The sequence below is a fragment of the Zea mays genome, chromosome 8 (assembly GCF_902167145.1).
Source record: "Zea mays cultivar B73 chromosome 8, Zm-B73-REFERENCE-NAM-5.0, whole genome shotgun sequence".
Taxonomy (NCBI): domain Eukaryota; kingdom Viridiplantae; phylum Streptophyta; class Magnoliopsida; order Poales; family Poaceae; genus Zea; species Zea mays.
The window spans coordinates 11,957,356-11,981,241 of NC_050103.1; the positions used below are offsets into that span (position 1 = coordinate 11,957,356).

Sequence of the window (23,886 nt, forward strand, 5' to 3'; positions counted from 1 at the left end):
GAGACCTCATTTGGCTAAGTTGGAGAGTATAAATAGCCCCAAGCAAAAGAACTAGTCATTACAATTCAACTTAGCAAGTCGAGGGCACATGACATGTCCAATGCATACCAACTCCCTACTCTAGACATGTCTAGGGGTGGTAATGGATCACTATCCAAATACTTATTCATAATTTATCTAAGCCCTTAATTAATTTTAGTTCAAAAATGGATAGAAATAGAGCATGATCCTACACCGAGCTGATCTTTAAATTTTATCATGTGAAATTAAGAGCTCATTACCACCCCTAAACATGCCTCGTGTTTCCTCAATGGCTAGTTTCAGAAACTAGTCGTTATTGTACTCTTATCCGATAAGTATAGCCTCGAATGCATAATTGCATGGCTCTCTAAGTACCTTATCTGGTGCCATATCCGGTGGTGCATTAGACACAGGTACATTAGACACATTTAGTGAGTACTCGCCCTTTTAGAAACAGTTTACATCATCTCTCAGTATCATGCCCGATTGTACACCAGACATGTCTGGTAAGTACTTGAAAGTCGTCTAGAGGGGGGTGAATAGGGCGAATTTGAAATTTATAAACTTAAGCATAACTACAAGCCGGGTTAGCAAATAGAAGTATAAACGAGTCCGAGAGAGAGGGCGCAAAACAAATCATGAACGAATAAAGAGCGAGACACGATGATTTGTTTTACCGAGGTTCGGTTCTTGCAAACCTACTCCCCGTTGAGGTGGCCACAAAGACCGAGATCGCTTCTTTCTCTTTCAACCCTTTCCCTCTCTCAAACGGTCACTTAGACCGAGTGAGCTTCTCTTCTCAATCAAACGGAACACAAAGTTCCCGTAAGGACCACCACACAATTGGTGTCTATTGCCTTGGTTACAATTGAGTTTGATCACAAGAAGAATGAGAAAGGAAAGAAGTGATCCAAGCGCAAGAACTCAAATGAACACAACAAATCTCTCTCTAATCACTAAAGCTTTGTGTGGAGTTGGGAGAGGATTTGATCTCTTTGGTGTGTCTTGTAATAAATGCTATAGCTCTTGTAAGGTGTAGAAGGATAGAAACTTGGATGCCACTGAATGTGGGGTGGTTGGGGTATTTATAGCCCCAACCACCAAAAATGGTTGTTGGAAGTGTGTTGTCGCATGGCGCACCGGACACTGTCCGGTGCGCCAGCCACGTCAGCAGACCGTTGGGGTTCGACCGTTGGAGCTCTGACTTGTGGGGCCTCTGGGCTGTCCGGTGCGCCAACTGCGCGTGCTCTGACTCCGGCGCGCACTGTAGCGCATTGAATGCGGTTGCAGACGACCGTTGCGCGCGAAGTAGTCGTTGCTCCGCTGGCACACCGGACAGTCCGCTGGCACATCGGACAGTCCGCTGGCACACCAGACAGTCTGGTGTGCACCGGACAGTCCAGTGAATTATAGCGGAGCACCCTTGGAATTTTCCAAATGTAGCGAGTTCAGCTTCAAGTGCCCTGGTGCACCGGACACTGTCCGGTGGTGCGCCAGACTAGGGTGCCTTTGGGTTGTCTTTTGCTCTCTTTGTTTGACCCCTTTCTTGGTCTTTTTATTGGCTTATTGTGAACCTTTGGCACCTGTAGAACTTATAGACTAGAGCAAACTAGTTAGTCCAATTATTTGTGTTGGGCAATTCAACCACCAAAATCAATTAGGAAAAATGTGTAAGCCTAATTCCCTTTCAATCTCCCCCTTTTTGGTGATTGATGCCAACACAAACCAAAGCAAATATAGAAATGCATAATTGAACTAGTTTGCATAATTGTAAGTGCAAAGGTTACTTAGAATTGAGCCAATATAAATTCTCATAAGATATGCATGGATTGTTTCTTTATATTTTACATTTTGGATCACGCTTGCACCACATGTTTTGTTTTTGCAAATTCTTTTGTAAATTCTTTTCAAAGTCCTTTTGCAAATAGTCAAAGGTAAATGAATAAGATTTTGAGAAGCATTTTCAAGATTTGAAATTTTCTCCCCCTGTTTCAAATGCTATTCCTTTGACTAAACAAAACTCTCCCCTAATAAAATCCTCCTCTTAGTGTTCAAGAGGGTTTTAAGATACCAATTTTTGAAGGTGCTATTTTCTCCTCTTTTGAATATAATAAGAAATCAATTGAAAATTTCATCATTTTAAAACCTTTTGAAAATGGGTGGTGGTGCGGTCCTTTTGCTTTGGGCTAATACTTTCTCCCCCTTTGGCATGAATCGCCAAAACGGATACTTGAGTGAAATATAAGCCCTCATACTACTTTCTCCCCCTTTGGCGAACATAATATGAGTGAAGATTATACCAAAGTTGGAGAGTTGCTCGGAGCGACGGTGAAAGATGATTTATGGAGTGGAGTGGAAGCCTTTGTCTTTACCGAAGACTCCAATTCCCTTTCAATATACCTATGACTTGGTTTGAAATTCACTTAAAAACACATTAGTCATAGCATATAAAAGAGATATGATCAAAGGTATAATAAAGAGCTATGTGTGCAAGACATCAAAAGGAATTCCTAGAATCAAGAATATTTAGCTCATGCCTAAGTTTGTTAAACGTTTGTTCATCTAGTGGCTTGGTAAAGATATCGGCTAATTGTTCTTTAGTGTTAATATATGCAATCTCGATATCTCCCTTTTGTTGGTGATCCCTTAAGAAATGATACCGAATGACTATGTGTTTAGTGCGACTATGTTCAACGGGATTATCCGCCATGCGGATTGCACTCTCATTATCACATAGAAGAGGAACTTTGGTTAATTTGTAACCATAGTCCCTAAGGGTTTGCCTCATCCAAAGTAGTTGCACGCAACAATGACCTGCGGCAATATACTCGGCTTCGGCGGTAGAAAGAGCTACGGAATTTTGCTTCTTTAAAGCCCAAGACACCAAGGATCTTCCCAAGAACTGGCAAGTCCCCGATGTGCTCTTTCTATTAATTTTACACCCCGCCCAATCGGCATCCGAATAACCAATTAAATCAAATGTGGATCCCCGAGGGTACCAAAGCCCAATCTTAGGAGTATGAACCAAATATCTCAAGATTCGTTTTACGGCCGTAAGGTGAGCTTCCTTAGGATCGGCTTGGAATCTTGCACACATGCATACGGAAAGCATTATGTCCGGTCGAGATGCACATAAATAGAGTAAAGAGTCTATCATCGACCGGTATACCTTTTGATCGACGGATTTACCTCCCGTGTCGAGGTCGAGATGCCCATTGGTTCCCATGGCTGTCTTGATGGGCTTGGCATCCTTCATCCCAAACTTGTTTAGAATGTCTTGAATATACTTTGTTTGGGTAATGAAGGTGCCCTCTTGGAGTTGCTTCACTTGAAAACCCAAGAAGTACTTCAACTCCCCCATCATAGACATCTCGAATTTATGTGTCATGATCCTACTAAATTCCTCACATGTAGATTCGTTAGTAGACTCAAATATAATATCATCAAAATAAATTTGGCATACAAACAAATCATTGTCAAGAGTTTTAGTAAACAAAGTAGGATCGGCCTTTTCGACTTTGAAGCCATTAGTGATAAGAAAATCTCTTAGGCATTCATACCATGCTATTGGGGCTTGCTTGAGCCCATAAAGCGCCTTAGAGAGTTTATAAACATGGTTAGGGTACTCACTATCTTCAAAGCCGGGAGGTTGCTCAACATAGACCTCTTCCTTGATTGGTCCATTGAGGAAGGCACTTTTTACGTCCATTTGATAAAGCTTAAAGCCATGGTAAGTAGCATAGGCAAGTAATATGCGAATTGACTCAAGCCTAGCTACGGGTGCATAGGTTTCACCGAAATCCAAACCTTCGACTTGTGAATATCCCTTGGCCACAAGTCAGGATTTGTTCCTTGTCACCACACCATGCTCATTTTGCTTGTTGCGGAAGACCCACTTGGTTCCTACAACATTTTGGTTAGGACGTGGAACTAAATGCCATACCTCATTTCTAGTGAAGTTGTTGAGCTCCTCTTGCATTGCCACCACCCAATCCGAATCTTGTAGTGCTTCCTCTACCTTGTGTGGCTCAATGGAGGAAACAAAAGAGTAATGTTCACAAAAATGAGCAACCCGAGATCGAGTAGTTACCCCCTTTTGAATATCGCCGAGGATGGTGTTCACGGGGTGATCTCGTTGGATTGCTTGGTGGACTCTTGGGTGTGATGGTCTTGGAACTTGTTCATCTTCCTCATCTTGATCATGGGCATCTCCCCCTTGATCATTGCTCTCCTCTTGAGGTGGATCAACTTCTTGATCTTCTCCTGCATCATTTTGAGCCTCATCCTCATCTTGAGTTGGTGGAGATGCTTGCATTGAGGAAGATGGTTGATCTTGTGCATGTGGTGGCTCTTTGGATTCCTTAGGACACACATCCCCAATGGACATGTTCCTTAGCGCGACGCACGGAACCTCTTCATCACCTATCTCATCAAGATCAACTTGCTCTACTTGAGAGCCGTTAGTCTCATCAAACACAACGTCACAGGAAACTTCAACTAGTCCAGAGGACTTGTTAAAGACTCTATATGCCCTTGTGTTTGAATCATATTCTAGTAAAAAGCCTTCTACAGCCTTAGGAGCAAATTTAGATTTTCTACCTCTTTTAACAAGAATAAAGCATTTGCTACCAAAGACTCTAAAATATGGAACATTGGGCTTTTTACCGGTTAGGAGTTCGTATGATGTCTTCTTGAGGATTCGGTGTAGACATAACCGGTTGATGGCGTAGCAGGCGGTGTTGACCGCCTCGGCCCAAAACCGATCCGAAGTCTTGTACTCATCAAGCATGGTTCTTGCCATGTCCAATAGAGTTCGATTCTTCCTCTCTACTACACCATTTTGTTGTGGGGTGTAGGGAGAAGAGAACTCATGCTTGATGCCCTCCTCCTCAAGGAAGCCTTCAGTTTGAGAATTCTTGAACTCCGTCCTGTTGTCGCTTCTAATTTTCTTGATCCTTAAGCCGAACTCGTTTTGAGCCCGTCTCAAGAATCCCTTTAAGGTTTCTTGGGTATGAGATTTTTCCTACAAAAAGAACACCCAAGTGAAGCGAGAATAATCATCCACAATAACTAGACAATACTTACTCCCGCCGATGCTTATATAAGCTATCGGGCCGAATAGGTCCATATGTAGGAGCTCGAGTGGCCTGTTAGTCGTCATGATGTTCTTGTGTGGATGATGAACACCAACTTGCTTCCCTGCCTGACATGCGCTACAAATCCTGTCTTTCTCAAAATGAACATTTGTTGGTCCCAAAATGTGTTCTCCCTTTAGAAGCTTGTGAAGTTTTTTCATTCCAACATGTGCTAGTCGGTGATGCCAAAGCCAGCCCATGTTAGTCTTAGCAATTAAGCAACTGTTGAGTTCAGCTCTATTAAAATCTACCAAGTATAGCTGACCCTCTAACACTCCCTTAAATGCTACTGAATCATCACTTCTTCTAAAGACAGTAACACCTATATCTGTAAAAAGACAGTTGTAGCCCATTTTGCATAACTGAGAAACGGAAAACAAATTGTAATCTAAAGAATCTACAAGAAAAACATCGGAAATGGAATGGTCAGGAGATATAGCAATTTTACCCAATCCTTTAACCAAACCTTGGTTTCCATCCCCGAATGTGATCGCTCTTTGGGGATCCTGGTTTTTCTCATAGGAGGAGAACATCTTCTTCTCCCCCGTCATGTGGTTTGTGCACCCGCTATCGATGATCCAACTTGAGCCCCCGGATGCATAAACCTACAAAACAAGTTTAGTTCTTGACTTTAGGTACTCAAATGGTTTTGGGTCCTTTGACATTAGATACAAGAACTTTGGGTACCCAAACACAAGTCTTTGATCCCTTGTGTTTGCCCCCAACATACTTGGCAACTACCTTGCCGGATTTGTTAGTTAAAACATACGATGCATCAAAAGTCTTAAATGAAATGTTAGAATCATTTGATGCAATAGGAGTTTTCTTCTTAGGCAATTTTGTGCGGGTTAATTGCCTAGAGCTAGATGTCTCACCCTTATACATAAAAGCATGATTAGGGCCAGAGTGAGACTTCCTAGAGTGAATTCTCCTAATTTTGCTCTCGGGATAACCGGCAGGGTACAAAATGTAACCCTCGTTATCCTGAGGCATGAGAGCTTTGCCCTCAACAAAGTTTGACAATCTTTTAGGAGGGGCATTAAGTTTGACATTGTCCCCCTTTTGGAAGCCAATGCCATCGTTGATGCCAGGGCGTCTCCCACTATAGAGCATGCTTCTAGCAAATTTAAAATTTTCATTTTCTAAGTCATGCTCATTAATCTTAGTATTAAGTTGAGCTATGTGATCATTTTGTTTCTTGATTAAGGCTAGGTGATCATGGATAGCATCAATGTTAATATCTCTACATTTAGTGCAAATAGTGACATGCTCACTGGTAGATGTAGAGGGTTTGCAAGAATTAAGTTCAACAATCTTAGCACGCAAAATATCATTGTTATCTCTAAGATTGGAAATGGAAGCATTGCAAACATCTAATTCTTTAGCCTTAGCAATTAATTTTTCGTTTTCAATCTTAAGGCTAGCAAGAGAAACATTTAATTCTTCAATCTTAGCAAGTAATTTAACATTATCATCTCTAAGATTGGGAATTGAAGCATCACAGACATTTGAATCAACCTTAGCACTTAAACTAGCATTCTCATTTCTAAGGTTGACAATAGTATCATGGCAAGTGCTTAGCTCACTAGATAGTTTTTCATATTTTTCTACTTCTAGAGCGTAAGCATTTTTAACCTTAACATGCTTCTTATTTTCCTTAATTAGGAAGTCCTCTTGGGTGTCCAAGAGTTCATCCTTCTCATGAATAGCACTAATTAATTCATTTAATTTTTCTTTTTGTTGCATGCTTAGGTTGGCAAAAAGGGTGCACAAGTTATCCTCCTCATCACTAGCATTATCCTCATCACTAGAGGTTCCATATTTAGTGGAGGATCTTGATTTTACCTTCTTCCTTTTGCCGTCATTTGCCATGAGGCACTTGTGGCCGACGTTGGGGAAGAGGAGTCCCTTGGTGACGACGATGTTGGCGGCGTCCTTGTCGGAGGAGGAGTCGCTGGAGCTCTCGTCGGAGTCCCATTCGCGGCACACATGCGCATCGCCGCCTTTCTTCTTGTGGTACCTCTTCTTTTCTCTCCTCTTTCCCTTCTTGTCGTCGTCCCTGTCACTGTCACTAGATAGTGGACATTTTGTAATAAAATGACCGGGCTTACCACATTTGTAGCAAACTTTCTTTGAGCGGGGTTTGTAATCTTTCCCCCTCCTTTGCTTGAGGATTTTGGCGGAAGCTCTTGATGATGAGCGCCATTTCCTCATTGTCGAGCTTAGAGGCGTCGATGGGTTGTCTACTTGATGTAGATTCCTCCTTCCTCTCCTCCGTCGCCTTGAATGCGACCGATTGTGCTTGGGACGTGGAGGGGCCATCTAGCTCGACGATTTTCTTTGAGCCTTTGATCATCAACTCAAAGCTCACAAAATTCCCTATAACTTCCTCGGGAGTCATTAGTGTATATCTAGGATTACCACGAATTAATTGAACTTGAGTAGGGTTAAGGAAAACAAGTGATCTAAGAATAACCTTAACCATTTCGTGGTCATCCCATTTTTTGGTCCCGAGGTTGCGCACTTGGTTCACCAAGGTTTTGAGCCGGTTGTACATGTCTTGTGGCTCCTCCCCTTGGCGAAGCCGGAAGCGACCGAGCTCCCCCTCGATCGTCTCCCGCTTGGTGATCTTGGTCACCTCGTCTCCTTCGTGCGCGGTCTTTAGCACGTCCCAAATCTCCTTTGCGCTCTTCAACCCTTGCACTTTATTATACTCCTCTCGACTTAGAGAGGCGAGGAGTATAGTTGTGGCTTGGGAGTTGAAGTGTTGGATTTGTTCGACCTCCTCCGAGTCGTAATCCTTGTCTCCCTTCTTTGGTACCTGCATTCCATACTCAACAATATCCCATATGCTTTTGTGGAGTGAGGTTAGGTGATGCCTCATTTTATCACTCCACATAGAATAATCTTCACCTTCAAACATAGGTGGTTTGCCTAATGGAATGGAGAGTAATGGAGTGCGTCTAGAAATGCGAGGATAGCGAAGGGGCATCTTACTATACTTCTTGCGCTCATGGCGCTTTGAAGTAGTGGAGGCCGATTCCGAGCCGGAGGTGGAGGGTGACGAAGAGTCGGTCTCGTAGTAGACCACCTTCCTCATCTTCTTCTTGTCACCCATCCGATGAGACTTGATGGAGGAAGAGGATTCCTCCTTGTGCTTGTGGGCGGACTCCCTTGAGTGTGTTCTTCCCGAGCTTGCGGACTTGTCGCCGGTCCCGAGATCCCTCTTGACGGATGTTCCCGACATCACTTCGACTGGTTAGGCTCTAATGAAGCACCGGGCTCTGATACCAATTGAAAGTCGTCTAGAGGGGGGTGAATAGGGCGAATCTGAAATTTATAAACTTAAGCACAACTACAAGCCAGGTTAGCGTTAGAAGTATAAACGAGTCCGAGAGAGAGGGCGCAAAACAAATCATGAACGAATAAAGAGCGAGACACGATGATTTGTTTTACCGAGGTTCGGTTCTTGCAAACCTACTCCCCGTTGAGGTGGTCACAAAGACCGAGATCGCTTCTTTCTCTTTAAACCCTTTCCCTCTCTCAAACGGTCACTTAGACCGAGTGAGCTTCTCTTCTCAATCAAACGGAACACAAAGTTCCCGCAAGGACCACCACACAATTGGTGTCTCTTGCCTTGGTTATAATTGAGTTTGATCACAAGAAGAATGAGAAAGGAAAGAAGCGATCCAAGTGCAAGAGCTCAAATGAACACAACAAATCTCTCTCTCTAATCACTAAAGCTTTGTGTGGAGTTGGGAGAGGATTTGATCTCTTTGGTGTGTCTTGTAATGAATGTTATAGCTCTTGTAAGGTGTAGAAGGATAGAAACTTGGATGCCATTGAATGTGGAGTGGTTGGGGTATTTATAGCCCCAACCACCAAAAATGCCCGTTGGAAGTGTGCTGTCGCATGGCGCACCGAACAGTCCGGTGCGCCAGCCACGTCAGCAGACCGTTGGGGTTCGACCGTTGGAGCTCTTACTTGTGGGGCCTCTGGGTTGTCCGGTGGTGCACCGGATAGGTCCTGTAGACTGTCCGGTGCGCCAACTACGAGTGTTCTGACTCCGGCGCGCACTGTAACGCATTGAATGCGGTTGTAGACGACCGTTGCGCGCGAAGTAGCCGTTGCTCTGCTGGCACACCGGACAGTACGGTGACTCACCGGACAGTCCGATGAATTATAGCGGAGCGCCCTTGGAATTTTCCGAAGGTAGCGAGTTCAGCTTCAAGTGCCCTGGTGCACCGGACACTGTCCGGTGGCACACCGGACAGTCCGGTGCGCCAGACCAGGGTGCCTTTGGTTTGTCTTTTGCTCTCTTTGTTTGACCCATTTCTTGGTCTTTTTATTGGCTTATTGTGAACCTTTGGCACCTGTAGAACTTATAGACTAGAGCAAACTAGTTAGTCCAATTATTTGTGTTGGGCAATTCAACCACCAAAATCAATTAGGAAAAAGGTGTAAGCCTAATTCCCTTTCAGTACTAAGTATGTGAGGCCACTTCTGCAAACTCTCTGAGTTCCATATCCGTTCCATCGTATCATGTGCACATTGTACATGCCGGAGTTACGCTAAGACATAACATGACACACTCATGTTCAGTGTTCCGATCCATATCCAATGTCCACCGGACACGTTAGGCGTTATTGTAGTACTATCAACTCACTTGTTTTGGACGCTTTTTGAGTTGTATTTTGCTTCAAACTTCTTTGTGGGATTTTGTGGATTTATCTAGCACTAGTTTTCGCAAGTGTGCACCACCACATCTAACTAGACATGTCTGGTCAAGCTACCCATTTTATGCCCTCCTTTATATGGTCAAAGAAAAATAGTTTCCTATCACTCTTCTAAGCGTCCAACAACTCCACTAACACATAGTAGTTCCTTTAACCCTCTCAATCATCATTTAAATTTGATCATTGATTTCAATCAATAAGGGCATGAATACTATATAAGCCCAATCATCTTTCATTATTATGACCTAACTTACTATGTTTCTGTAAAACGTACGTTAGTCACAATGATATTATGTTGTCATTATCCCCAAAAACTAAACTAGGGCCTAGATGCTCACAATCTTCTGTTTGGTGATTGATGACTGAAAGGGAATTAGGCTTACACCTAGTCCCTAATTAATTTTGGTGGTTAAATTGCCCAACACAAATAATTGGACTAACTGGTTTGCCCAAGTGTATAGATAATACAGGTGTAAAAGGTTCACACTCAGCCAATAAAAAGATCAAGTTTTGGATTCAACAAAGGAGCAAAGAGGCAACCGAAGGCACCTCTGGTCTGGCGCACCGGACAGTCCGGTGTGCCACCGGACATGTCTGGTGCACCAGAGGACTCCAACGCAAACTCGCCACCTTCGGGAAGTTCCAGAGGCACTCGCGCTATAATTCACCGGACTGTCCGGTGTACACCGGACAGTGTCCGGTGCTCCAAGGAAGAGCGGCCTCAGGAACTCGCCAGCTTCGGGAATCTCCAACGGCTAGTCCGCTATAATTCACCGGACATGTCCGGTGTGCACCGGACTGTCCGGTGCAACTCCGGAGCAACGACTATTCGGCGCCAACGGCTACCTGCGACGCATTTAATGCGCGCTCTGCGCGCGCAGAAGGCAGGCGCGCCCATACTGGCGCACCGGACAAAGAACAGTGCATGTCCGGTGTGCACCGGACATCCAGGCGGGCCACAAGTCAGAAGTTCCAACGGTCTGAATCCAACGGCAGTGATGACGTGGCGGGGGCACCGGACATGTCCGGTGTGCACCGGACTGTCCGGTGCGCCATCGAGCAGACAGCCTCCCAACGGCCACTTTTGGTGGTTGGGGCTATAAATACCCCAACCACCCCACCATTCATTGCATCCAAGTTTTCCACTTCCCAACTACTACAAGAGCTCTAGCATTCAATTCTAGACACACCAAAGAGATCAAATCCTCTCCAAATTCCACACAACGCCCTAGTGACTAGAGAGAGAGATTTGCTTGTGTTCTTTCGAGCTCTTGCGCTTGGATTGCTTTCTTCTTTCTTGATTCTTTCATTGCGATCAAACTCACTTGTAATTGAGGCAAGAGACACCAAACTTGTGGTGGTCCTTGTGGGAACTTTGTGTTCCAAGTGATTGAGAAGAGAAAGCTCACTCGATCCGAGGGATCGTTTGAGAGAGGGAAGGGTTGAAAGAGACCCGGCCTTTGTGGCCTCCTCAACGGGGAGTAGGTTTGCAAGAACCGAACCTCGGTAAAACAAATCCGCGTGTCACACTCTTTATTTGCTTGCGATTTGTTTTGCGCCCTCTCTCGCGGACTCGTTTATATTTCTAACGCTAACCCGGCTTGTAGTTGTGTTTATATTTGTAAATTTCAGTTTCGCCCTATTCACCCCCCCCCCTCTAGGCGACTATCAATTGGTATCAGAACCCGGTGCTTCATTAGAGCCTAACCGCTCGAAGTGATGTCGGGAGATCACGCCAAGAAGGAGATGAAGACCGGCGAAAAGCCCACTACAAGCCACGAGAGCACTTCATCGGAAGAGTCCCGCACCAAGAGGAGGGAGAAGAAGAAGAGCTCCTCCAACAAAGGGAAGGAGAAGAAATCTTCTTCTCACCACAAAGAGAAGAAGGAAAAATCTTCTTCCCACAAGCCGCATCGGAGTGGGGACAAGCACAAGAGGATGAGGAAAGTGGTCTACTACGAGACCGACACTTCATCAACATCAACCTCCGGCTCCGATGCGCCCTCCGTAACTTCTAAACGCCAAGAGCGTAAGAAGTTTAGTAAGATCCCCCTACACTACCCTCGCATTTCTAAACATGCACCTTTACTTTCCGTCCCATTAGGCAAACCACCAACTTTTGATGGTGAAGATTATGCTAGGTGGAGTGATTTAATGCGATTTCATCTAACCTCACTCCACAAAAGTATATGGGATGTTGTTGAGTTTGGTGCACAGGTACCATCGGTAGGGGATAAAGACTATGATGAGGATGAGGTGGCCCAAATCGAGCACTTCAACTCTCAAGCGACAACAATACTCCTCGCCTCACTAAGTAGAGAGGAGTATAACAAAGTACAAGGGTTGAAGAATGCCAAGGAGGTTTGGGATGTGCTCAAAACCGCGCACGAGGGAGACGAGCTCACCAAGATCACCAAGCGGGAAACGATCGAGGGGGAGCTCGGTCGGTTCCGGCTTCGCAAAGGGGAGGAGCCACAACACATGTACAACCGGCTCAAGACCTTGGTGAATCAAGTGCGCAACCTCGGGAGCGTAAAGTGGGATGACCATGAAGTGGTTAAGGTTATTCTAAGATCTCTTATTTTCCTTAACCCTACTCAAGTTCAATTAATTCGTGGTAATCCTAGATATACTAAAATGACCCCCGAGGAAGTAATCGGGCATTTTGTAAGTTTCGAGTGCATGATCGAAGGCTCGAGGAAGATCAACGAGCTTGATGATCCCTCCACATCCGAAGCTCAACCCGTCGCATTCAAGGCGACGGAGGACAAGAAGGAGGAGTCTACACCAAGTCGACAACCAATAGACGCCTCCAAGCTCGACAATGAGGAAATGGCGCTCGTCATCAAGAGCTTCCGCCAAATCCTCAAGCAAAGGAGAGGGAAAGACTACAAGTCCCGCTCCAGGAAGGTTTGCTACAAGTGTGGTAAGCCCGGTCATTTTATTGCTAAATGTCCGTTATCAAGTGATAGTGACAGGGGCGATGACAAGAAGGGGAGAAGAAAGGAGAAGAAGAGGTACTACAAGAAGAAGGGTGGCGATGCCCATGTTTGTCGGGAGTGGGACTCCGACGAAAGCTCAAGCGACTCCTCCGACGATGAGGACGCCGCCAACATCGCCGTCACCAAGGGACTCCTCTTCCCCAACGTCGGCCACAAGTGCCTCATGGCAAAGGACGGCAAAAAGAAGGTTAAATCTAGATCCTCCACTAGATATGAATCCTCTAGTGATGATAATGCTAGTGATGAGGAAGATAATTTGCGTACCCTTTTTGCCAACCTTAACATGGAACAAAAAGAAAAATTAAATGAATTGATTAGTGCTATTCATGAAAAGGATGACCTTTTGGACTCTCAAGAGGACCTCCTAATTAAGGAAAACAAGAAACATGTTAAGGTTAAAAATGCTTATGCTCTAGAAATTGAAAAATGTGAAAAATTATCTAGTGAGTTAAGCACTTGCCATGAGACAATAGACAACCTTAGAAATGAAAATGCTAATTTATTAGCTAAGGTTGATTCTCATGTTTGTAATGTTTCAATTCCCAATCCTAGAGATAATAATGATAAATTGCTTGCTAGGATTGAAGAATTAAACATCTCTCTTGCTAGCCTTAAAGTAGAAAATGAAAATTTGATTGCTAAGGCTAAAGATTTTGATGTTTGCAATGCTACTATTTCCGACCTTAGAACTAAGAATGACATGTTACATGCTAAGGTTGTAGAATTAAAATCTTGCAAACCCTCTACATCTATGGTTGAGCATGTATCTATTTGCACTAGATGTAGAGATGTTGATATTAATGCTATTCATGATCACATGTCTTTAATTAAACAACAAAATGATCATATAGCAAAATTAGATGCTAAAATTGCCGAGCATAACTTAGAAAATGAAAAATTTAAATTTGCTAGAAGTATGCTCTATAGTGGGAGACGCCCTGGCATCAAGGATGACATTGGCTTCCAAAGGGGAGACAATGTCAAACCTAATGCCCCTCCTAAAAGATTGTCCAACTTTGTTAAGGGCAAGGCTCCCATGCCTCAGGATAACGAGGGTTACATTTTATACCCTGTCGGTTATCCCGAGGACAAAATTAGGAAAATTCATTCTAGGAAGTCTCACTCTGGTTCTAACCATGCTTTTATGTATAAGAGTGAGACATCTAGCTCTAGGCAACCAACCCGTGCTAGGTTGCCTAAGAAGAAAATTCCTAGTGCATCAAATGATCATGACATTTCATTTAAAACTTTTGATGCATCTTATGTGTTGACTAACAAATCCGGCAAAATAGTTGCCAAATATGTTGGGGGCAAGCACAAGGGGTCAAAGACTTGTGTTTGGGTACCCAAAGTTCTTGTGTCTAATGCCAAAGGACCCAAAACCATTTGGGTACCTAAAGTCAAGAACTAAACTTGTTTTGTAGGTTTATGCATCCGGGGGCTCAAGTTGGATCATCGACAGCGGGTGCACAAACCACATGACAGGGGAGAAGAAAATGTTCTCCTCCTACGAGAAAAACCAAGATCCCCAACGAGCTATCACATTCGGGGATGGAAATCAAGGTTTGGTCAAAGGTCTTGGTAAAATAGCTATATCTCCTGACCATTCTATTTCCAATGTTTTTCTTGTAGATTCTTTAGATTACAATTTGCTTTCAGTTTCACAATTATGTCAAATGGGCTACAACTGTCTTTTCACTGATGTAGGTGTCACTGTCTTTAGAAGAAGTGATGATTCAATAGCATTTAAGGGTGTGTTAGAGGGTCAGCTATACTTGGTAGATTTTGAAAGAGCTGAACTCGACACATGCTTAATTGCTAAGACTAACATGGGTTGGCTCTGGCACCGCCGACTAGCCCATGTTGGGATGAAGAATCTTCATAAGCTTCTAAAGGGAGAACACATTTTAGGACTAACAAATGTTCATTTTGAGAAAGACAGGATTTGTAGCGCATGCCAGGCAGGAAAGCAAGTTGGAGCCCATCATCCACACAAGAACATCATGACGACCGACAGGCCGCTTGAGCTACTCCACATGGATCTATTCGGCCCGATTGCTTACATAAGCATCGGTGGGAGTAAGTATTGTCTTGTAATAGTGGATGATTATTCTCGCTTCACTTGGGTGTTCTTTTTACAGGAAAAATCTCAAACCCAAGAGACCTTAAAGGGATTCTTGAGACGGGCTCAAAATGAGTTCGGCTTAAGGATCAAGAAAATTAGAAGCGACAACGGGACGGAGTTCAAGAACTCTCAAATCGAAGGCTTTCTTGAGGAGGAGGGCATCAAGCATGAGTTCTCTTCTCCCTACACTCCACAACAAAATGGTGTAGTGGAGAGGAAGAATAGGACTCTATTGGACATGGCAAGAACCATGCTTGATGAGTACAAGACTTCGGATCGGTTTTGGGCCGAGGCGGTCAACACCGCCTGCTACGCCATCAACCGGTTATATCTTCACCGAATCCTCAAGAAGACATCATATGAACTCCTAACCGGTAAAAAGCCCAACATTTCATATTTTAGAGTTTTTGGTAGCAAATGCTTTATTCTTGTTAAAAGAGGTAGAAAATCTAAATTTGCTCCTAAAACTGTAGAAGGTTTTTTACTTGGTTATGACTCAAACACAAGGGCATATAGGGTCTTTAACAAGTCCACTGGACTAGTTGAAGTCTCATGTGACGTTGTGTTTGATGAAACTAACGGCTCTCAAGTAGAGCAAGTTGATCTTGATGAGATAGGTGATGAAGAGGCTCCATGCATAGCGCTAAGGAACATGTCCATTGGGGATGTGTGTCCTAAGGAATCCGAAGAGCCTCCAAAAGCACAAGATCAACCATCCTCCTCCACGCAAGCATCTCCACCAACTCAAAATGAGGATGAGGCTCAAGTTGATGAAGTAGAAGATCAAGCAAATGAGCCACCTCAAGACGATGGCAATGATCAAGGGGGAGATGCAAATAAGGAAGATAAGGAGGATGAAGAACCAAGGCCGCCACACCCAAGAGTCCACCAAGCAATCCAACGAGATCACCCCGTCGACACCATCCTCGGCGACATTCATAAGGGGGTAACTACTAGATCTCGTGTTGCACATTTTTGTGAGCATTACTCGTTTGTTTCCTCTATTGAGCCACACAAGGTAGAGGAAGCACTTCAAGATTCGGATTGGGTGGTGGCGATGCAAGAGGAGCTCAACAACTTCACTAGGAATGAGGTATGGCATTTAGTTCCACGTCCTAACCAAAATGTTGTAGGAACCAAATGGGTCTTCCGCAACAAGCAAGATGAGCATGGTGTGGTGACAAGGAACAAAGCTCGACTTGTGGCCAAAGGATACTCCCAAGTCGAAGGTTTGGATTTCGGTGAAACCTATGCACCCGTAGCTAGGCTTGAGTCAATTCGTATATTATTGGCCTATGCTACCTACCATGGCTTTAAGCTTTATCAAATGGACGTGAAAAGTGTCTTCCTCAATGGACCAATCAAGGAAGAGGTCTATGTTGAGCAACCTCCCGGCTTTGAAGACAGTGAGTACCCTAACCATGTCTATAAGCTCTCTAAGGCGCTTTATGGGCTCAAGCAAGCCCCAAGAGCATGGTATGAATGCCTTAGGGATTTCCTTATTGCAAATGGCTTCAAAGTCGGAAAGGCCGATCCTACTCTATTCACTAAAACTCTTGAAAATGACTTGTTTGTATGCCAAATTTATGTTGATGATATTATATTTGGGTCTACTAACGAGTCTATATGTGAAGAATTTAGTAGGATCATGACACAGAAATTCGAGATGTCTATGATGGGGGGAGTTGAAGTATTTTCTAGGATTCCAAGTCAAGCAACTCCAAGAGGGCACCTTCCTAAGCCAAACGAAGTACACTCAAGATATTCTAAACAAGTTTGGAATGAAGGATGCCAAACCCATCAAGACACCCATGGGAACTAATGGGCATCTCGACCTCGACACGGGAGGTAAGTCCGTGGATCAAAAGGTATACCGGTCGATGATTGGTTCATTACTCTATCTATGTGCATCTCGACCGGACATTATGCTTTCCGTTTGCATGTGTGCAAGATTCCAATCCGACCCTAAGGAATCCCACCTTACGGCCGTAAAACGAATCTTGAGATATTTGGCTTATACTCCTAAGTTTGGGCTTTGGTACCCTCGGGGATCCACATTTGATTTGATTGGTTATTCGGATGCCGATTGGGCGGGGTGCAAAATCAATAGGAAGAGCACATCGGGGACTTGCCAGTTCTTGGCAAGATCCTTGGTGTCTTGGGCTTCAAAGAAGCAAAATTCGGTCGCTCTTTCCACCGCCGAAGCCGAGTACATTGCCGCAGGCCATTGTTGCGCGCAATTGCTTTGGATGAGGCAAACCCTGCGGGACTACGGTTACAAATTAACCAAAGTCCCTTTGCTGTGTGATAATGAGAGTGCAATCAAAATGGCCGACAATCCTGTCGAGCATAGCCGCACTAAACACATAGCCATCCGATATCACTTTCTTAGGGATCACCAACAAAAGGGAGATATCGAGATTTCTTACATTAACACTAAAGATCAATTAGCCGATATCTTTACCAAGCCTCTTGATGAACAAACTTTTACCAAACTTAGGCATGAGCTCAATATTCTTGATTCCCGCAATTTCTTTTGCTAGATTGCACACATAGCTCATCTATATACCTTTGATCATATCTCTTTTATATGCTATAACTAATGTGTTTTCAAAGTCTATCTCAAACCAAGTCATAGGTATATTGAAAGGGAATTGGAGTCTTCGGCGAAGACACAGGCTTCCACTCCGTAACTCATCCTTCGCCGTCGCTCCAAGCCACTCTCCATCTTTGGGGAGAGAGCAACAGGACTTCATCTTTGGTATAATCTTAACTCATTTGCTTATGACCAAAGGAGAAGATAGCACTTCAAGGGCTCTAATGATTCTGTTTTTGGCGATTCATGCCAAAGGGGGAGAGAGTAAGAGCCCAAAGCAAAAGGACCGCACCACCACCAATTTCAAAAACTTCGTGTTTTCAAAGAATTTTATCAATTGGTATCCTATTGTGTTCAAAAGGGGGAGGAAGCAATTTCAAAAACTTCGTGTTTTCAAAGAATTTTATCAATTGGTATCCTATTGTGTTCAAAAGGGGGAGGAAGTAGTATTTCAAAAATGATATATCAAAACCCTCTTGAACACTAAGAGGAGGACCTCATTTAGGGGGAGTTTTGTTTAGTCAAAGAAAAAGCATTTGAAACAGGGGGAGAAAATTTCAAATCTTGAAAATGCTTGGCAAAATCTTATTCATTTACCTTTGACTATTTGCAAAAGAACTTTGAAAAGGATTTACAAAAGAATTTGCAAAAACAAAACATGTGGTGCAAGCGTGGTCCAAAATGTTAAAAATTGAAGAAACAATCCATGCATATCTTATAAGTATTTACATTGGCTCAATTCCAAGCAACCTTTGCACTTACATTATGCAAACTAGTTCAATTATGCACTTCTATATTTGCTTTGGTTTGTGTTGGCATCAATCACCAAAAAGGGGGAGATTGAAAGGGAATTAGGCTTACACCTAGTCCCTAATTAATTTTGGTGGTTGAATTGCCCAACACAAATAATTGGACTAACTGGTTTGCCCAAGTGTATAGATAATACAGGTGTAAAAGGTTCACACTCAGCCAATAAAAAGATCAAGTTTTGGATTCAACAAAGGAGCAAAGAGGCAACCGAAGGCACCTCTGGTCTGGCGCACCGGACTGTCCGGTGTGCCACCGGACAGTGTCCGGTGCACCACCGGACATGTCCGGTGCACCAGAGGACTCCAACGCAAACTCGCCACCTTCGGGAAGTTCCAGAGGCACTCGCGCTATAATTCACCGGACTGTCCGGTGTACACCGGACAGTGTCCGGTGCTCCAAGGAAGAGCGGCCTCAGGAACTCGCCAGCTTCGGGAATCTCCAACGGCTAGTCCGCTATAATTCACCGGACATGTCCGGTGCAACTCCGGAGCAACGGCTATTCGGCGCCAACGGCTACCTGCGACGCATTTAATGCGCGCTCTGCGCGCGCAGAAGGCAGGCGCGCCCATACTGGCGCACCGGACAAGGAACAGTGCATGTCCGGTGTGCACCGGACATCCAGGCGGGCCCACAAGTCAGAAGTTCCAACGGTCTGAATCCAACGGCAGTGATGACGTGGCGGGGGCACCGGACATGTCCGGTGTGCACCGGACTGTCCGGTGCGCCATCGAGCAGACAGCCTCCCAACGGCCACTTTTGGTGGTTGGGGCTATAAATACCCCAACCACCCCACCATTCATTGCATCCAAGTTTTCCACTTCCCAACTACTACAAGAGCTCTAGCATTCAATTCTAGACACACCAAAGAGATCAAATCCTCTCCAAATTCCACACAACGCCCTAGTGACTAGAGAGAGAGATTTGCGTGTGTTCTTTCGAGCTCTTGCGCTTGGATTGCTTTCTTCTTTCTTGATTCTTTCATTGCGATCAAACTCACTTGTAATTGAGGCAAGAGACACCAAACTTGTGGTGGTCCTTGTGGGAACTTTGTGTTCCAAGTGATTGAGAAGAGAAAGCTCACTCGATCCGAGGGATCGTTTGAGAGAGGGAAGGGTTGAAAGAGACCCGGCCTTTGTGGCCTCCTCAACGGGGAGTAGGTTTGCAAGAACCGAACCTCGGTAAAACAAATCCGCGTGTCACACTCTTTATTTGCTTGCGATTTGTTTTGCGCCCTCTCTCGCGGACTCGTTTATATTTCTAACGCTAACCCGGCTTGTAGTTGTGTTTATATTTGTAAATTTCAGTTTCGCCCTATTCACCCCCCTCTAGGCGACTATCAATGACAACCTATCCTCAAGTATGTGGGAAAAGTTTTGAAGTTTTAAAAGGAACCATATTAATATGAATTGTTGGCGTTGAATCATGAAATGTTAGCATAGGTTCATATAATCAAAGTCTAGCTTGAATTGTTGGTACAATAAGTGTAATTACAAGAATAGTTTAGAGCGCAAACCACATGAGACAAGATATGGCAATAATAATTATCTTTGGGGTTCAGTTGCTTGCCAGTAACCTACGTCCTCGTTGTGGCGAGTTCAAGCTAGATGATTCACACACTAATTGGCATTACAAGCCAAGCCCACAATAAGGGTACTGTAAGAATCACTCTAAAGAGCCACTCCAACAAACCATTGTTCTATATTATAGTTGCTCTTTGTGAATCTCACACGAGGAATTATCATAAGAGCTCCTCCTCTCAACGATCACACATACTCTAGGTTGTCTAGATGATGACAATCACCAAGAATAATAAGAGTAGAACTAGCCCAAGTCACTCAACTAGTACCACAAAATGCATGAACTCAACATAATGCACTAGGAGTGCTCCAAACTCACCTAAGTGATGAACTATGTGTTGTAAGTGAGTGGAGTATGTTTCTCAAGCCTCAAAAAGTATATGCAAGTGTTAATGGTTGAGGGATGCCATCCAAGACTAGCCATGAGGTCTATTAATAACCCCACAAAGGAATATAACCATTAACTCTTGAAGAATTGAACTTGAGGGTATCGTACATGTCTGATGCACCACCAAGGTGCTACACCAGACCGTTCGGTGACTATCCAATGGCTATAAACTAATCGTTAGCTATGTCAAGTGTCAGATGCAGTCACTGGACATGTCTGTTGAGTTCAAAGCCAAAATGGGCACAATTATATGCTCTATGAGTGCATTGTCTAGTGTGGTATTCGGTGCCATATTGAACATGTCTAGTGCCTTATAGAGTTGAAGTGTGCATTAGACATGCTCTTTAAGTGTTATTTCTAATGGGCCATTCGGTGTCTCGTTGGATACGTCTGATGTACACTGAAAACCATGGTGCTCAACTGAAAATTATGAACTAAAATAGGTTGTATTCATATTAGGTGCCATGTATGGTGCCTCATTGTACATGTCTAGTGCTCTCTGTAAATCAGCGGCAATAGTATTTTTATCTCTCTTCTCAATTGAGCTAACCCTCAAATGTTTTGCCAAACATGTTAGAGTCTAGTTAACATTTTACAGTGTTTCGATAAACCTTTTTGTTTTCTCTCATGAGTGTCACTTCGATCTATATGGAATGCATGTGATTCTAACGCCTAGTGGTACTAGATGACCAACTTGTAGATACTTTGTTCTCGTCTCGTTTCAAATGAATGCAAGGGTGGGTCACACTAACAATGAACGGTCAACTTTTATTGATATTGGTCCGGAATGACACCGTTGTCACTGTTTTTTCCTTTATTTGATACAGAATGTAATTGTTAGTTAGCTAAAAATTAGCTTTAGAGGGTGTTTAAATGCACTAGAACTAATAGTTAATTGACTAAAAATTGTTAATGAAATTAGCTAGCTAACAAATAGCTACCTAACTATTAACTAATTTAGCAAAAATAACTAATAGTTGAACTATTAGCTAGAATGTTTCTCAACTAATTTTAGCCACTAACTATTAGCTCTAATGCATTTAAACACCCCCTTAGTACATCTAGATAGTTTGGATGATAAGTAGACTAATTTGTAACTAATTTTTTTATTAGTTATTAGCTACCTTTAATTAATTTAAACTATTTTTTTGTCTAACTAATTTCTTTCCTTTAAGGTGACCCCACATTGAAAGAATCAGTGCCTTGAACAAGCTTTATTCATATCCAGATCTCATAAACTCCACCAGCTAAACAAAACGGGAATCCTAGATACAACCACCCAATTCCAATCATCAATGTGAGCGGCCAGCTGCCCCTGCCAATACCTTGGTTACCACATGAGCCAGGATCCCGACCGGGCAGAAGAGCAGGCACAGCGAGACCGAATGCCTGGTCTCGATGTTGTTCTTGAGACCGTCGTGGTAGACCTGCCTGCATTACAAATCCACCCACACACACACTTGTTAGCACGCGTTCCCTCGCACCCCTGGTCCAGTCCCAGCACTGCAGAACTGGTACTACTTGGTTTAGTGGTGCCTGACCTCGCCGCGAAGAGATCGACTGCTAGGAGGTGGATCCATGCGGAGGCGACGGTCATCTCGCTCGCGAACATCCTGACGATGCCCGGCAGCTGCAAAGTGCATCCCATTCCTATTAGCAGCAGCTTAATCTTTAACAGCAGCAGACACATTCAGAGAGCGCGTAACTGTTTCAGCAAATGGTGCTGCAGCAGTACCTCGGGGAGCCAGTACTTGCTCGCGAACATGGCGCGAAGGGTGTCGGGGGTCCAAGACAGGTAGAGCAGGTAGGCGTAGAGGAGGCCTAGGGCGACGTAGGGGGCGCTGCTCTCCACCGTGCGTTTGGTCTGCGCGCAACCAAGAGCAGGGAGACGTGGTGACGAGGAGAGATCGAGGCGTGGATTGATGGAGAAGCGCCATGTCGTGTCGTGTCGTGTTCGTGTGCCGTTAAACTGTGTGGAGGAGAGGAAGTTGGCTTACGATGTCGGCGTTGGGGGCGACGACCATGAGCGTGTAGAAGGGGAGGACGGCGACCGTGCCCACGGTGAAGGCGCAGCTGGCGATCTGAGACGTCGTCATCACTGTTTGTTTGTTGTCGCCGGAAGCGAACAATTCAGTTTCAGTTTCAGCCGGGGAAACTTGAACAGGTAATAGTTCGATTGAGCAGAATCGAACTGCTGAAGGAAGCGCGGAAAAGAAAAAGGAAAAAGGTGCGTACTTGCGCGGGGCCGGAACAGCGGCTGCGGTCTGCCGGCGCTGCGGGCGCCGGCACGAGGGAACGCCGGCGCGAGCTCGGGCAGCAAGGGGCGCGGCCAAGAGCACGCGGTCGCCGGGCGGAGCTGGGCGCCGCCGGGCGCGCGCGGCACACGCGCCTCCGGCCGCGGCCGCGGGCGCAGCGTCAGTGGGAAGCTGCTGACCTGCAGCAAGGCGGTCAGGCGGAGGCCGAGGCAGAGCAAATCAACCAGCTGCACAGCACGGCAGACACGAGAGGGAGAGTATACAGGACAGTGGTGAATAAAATCGCCGCTGTTGGGTTGGGGCTGGCGAACGGCGAACCTACCCGCGTGCTGGCGGAGAGCGCGAGGGCGGACGGGGACGCGCAGGGCGCCATGGCTCGGGGCCGAGGAGGGAAGCAGACGCTGGGGAGGACAGGTGGGAGAGGTGACGAGCTGCCATTCGAGTCAGGTCCCTTTGTAGTTTGTGCCGCGGGTTCCACTGAGCACTCTGCGACAGTGGCGAGCACACCCAGGGCAGGGCCAGGCCGGCCTCCGAGCAGCTGCTCTGACCCCTGCTCAAGCTGTCAAGCAGGCACCAGGCAGGCGAGCAGCCACTAGTGCCAACAGCACTCGCCTCGACCTGAACCACTCGCCAACAGCACTTGCCATGCTCACTAGTGCTGAGCGGGTCGGGTCGGGTCGGGTCGGTGGCTGGGCCCGCCGGAGGAGGTTGGATTTGGGCGGTGGCGGCGCTGGAGGCGTGGGCGGGCGCACCAATCGCCAGCCCAGCATCGTGGTGGCGGTGACTCCATTCCATCACGAGTCAAGCGAAGGCCATGTGCGGATGTGCAGGGGACGAAGCGAGGGCCACCCCCCTTCCCCCGTGTTCAATCTGCCCCCGTTCTTGGCCACCGGCGCGGCGCTTCCGCCTCGACACGTCGCCGCCCCGCCCAGGAATATCCGCTCCGCAGTCCGCACGCCTTCGCTCGTATGATTTCCCGCACGGAAAGAATATCTGGATCTGGATCATGGTATCTGAGTCCAAAATTTTGTCCGTATGTTTAGCTCCACTATTACATGATACGGTAGATCATGGACAGATGAGAGCTAGCTGTTCACCTCGCCTCCTCCCCTATCATCAACTCATCATATTCAATATAGATCATAAAATATCTTTGACAAAATATGCTAAATCATAATACAATCATTGACAATGGTCTAGACCTACAACCACAGCTATTCGGACTGCTACAGCTACAATTC

The 23,886-nt window shown here is 45.2% G+C and overlaps 1 protein-coding gene across 4 annotated transcripts; it reads right to left on the bottom strand.

Annotated features, from left to right (window-relative positions):
• Nucleotides 1–21,576: 21,576 nt before the first annotated feature.
• LOC103634782 (protein MAO HUZI 4, chloroplastic) lies at nt 21,577–23,846 on the bottom strand. Of its 4 annotated transcripts, none has more exons than XR_556932.4 (6): nt 22,968–23,846; nt 22,626–22,872; nt 22,388–22,488; nt 22,126–22,254; nt 21,932–22,040; nt 21,577–21,821 (listed from the first exon to the last, which is right to left on the bottom strand). XR_556932.4 is itself a non-coding variant. In XM_008657377.3 (6 exons), the coding sequence occupies exons 1-6, from the start codon at nt 23,016–23,018 to the stop codon at nt 21,683–21,685; spliced, it is 708 nt and encodes a 235-aa protein (XP_008655599.1). In that variant the 5' UTR covers nt 23,019–23,846; the 3' UTR covers nt 21,577–21,682. The 4 variants fall into 4 exon arrangements, 2 of the variants coding, with proteins under 2 accessions (XP_008655599.1, XP_008655598.1); XR_556931.4 differs by having other exon boundaries at nt 21,932–22,020; nt 22,097–22,254; XM_008657377.3 differs by having other exon boundaries at nt 21,932–22,020; nt 22,626–22,824.
• Between the last annotated feature and the right edge of the window lie 40 nt (nt 23,847–23,886).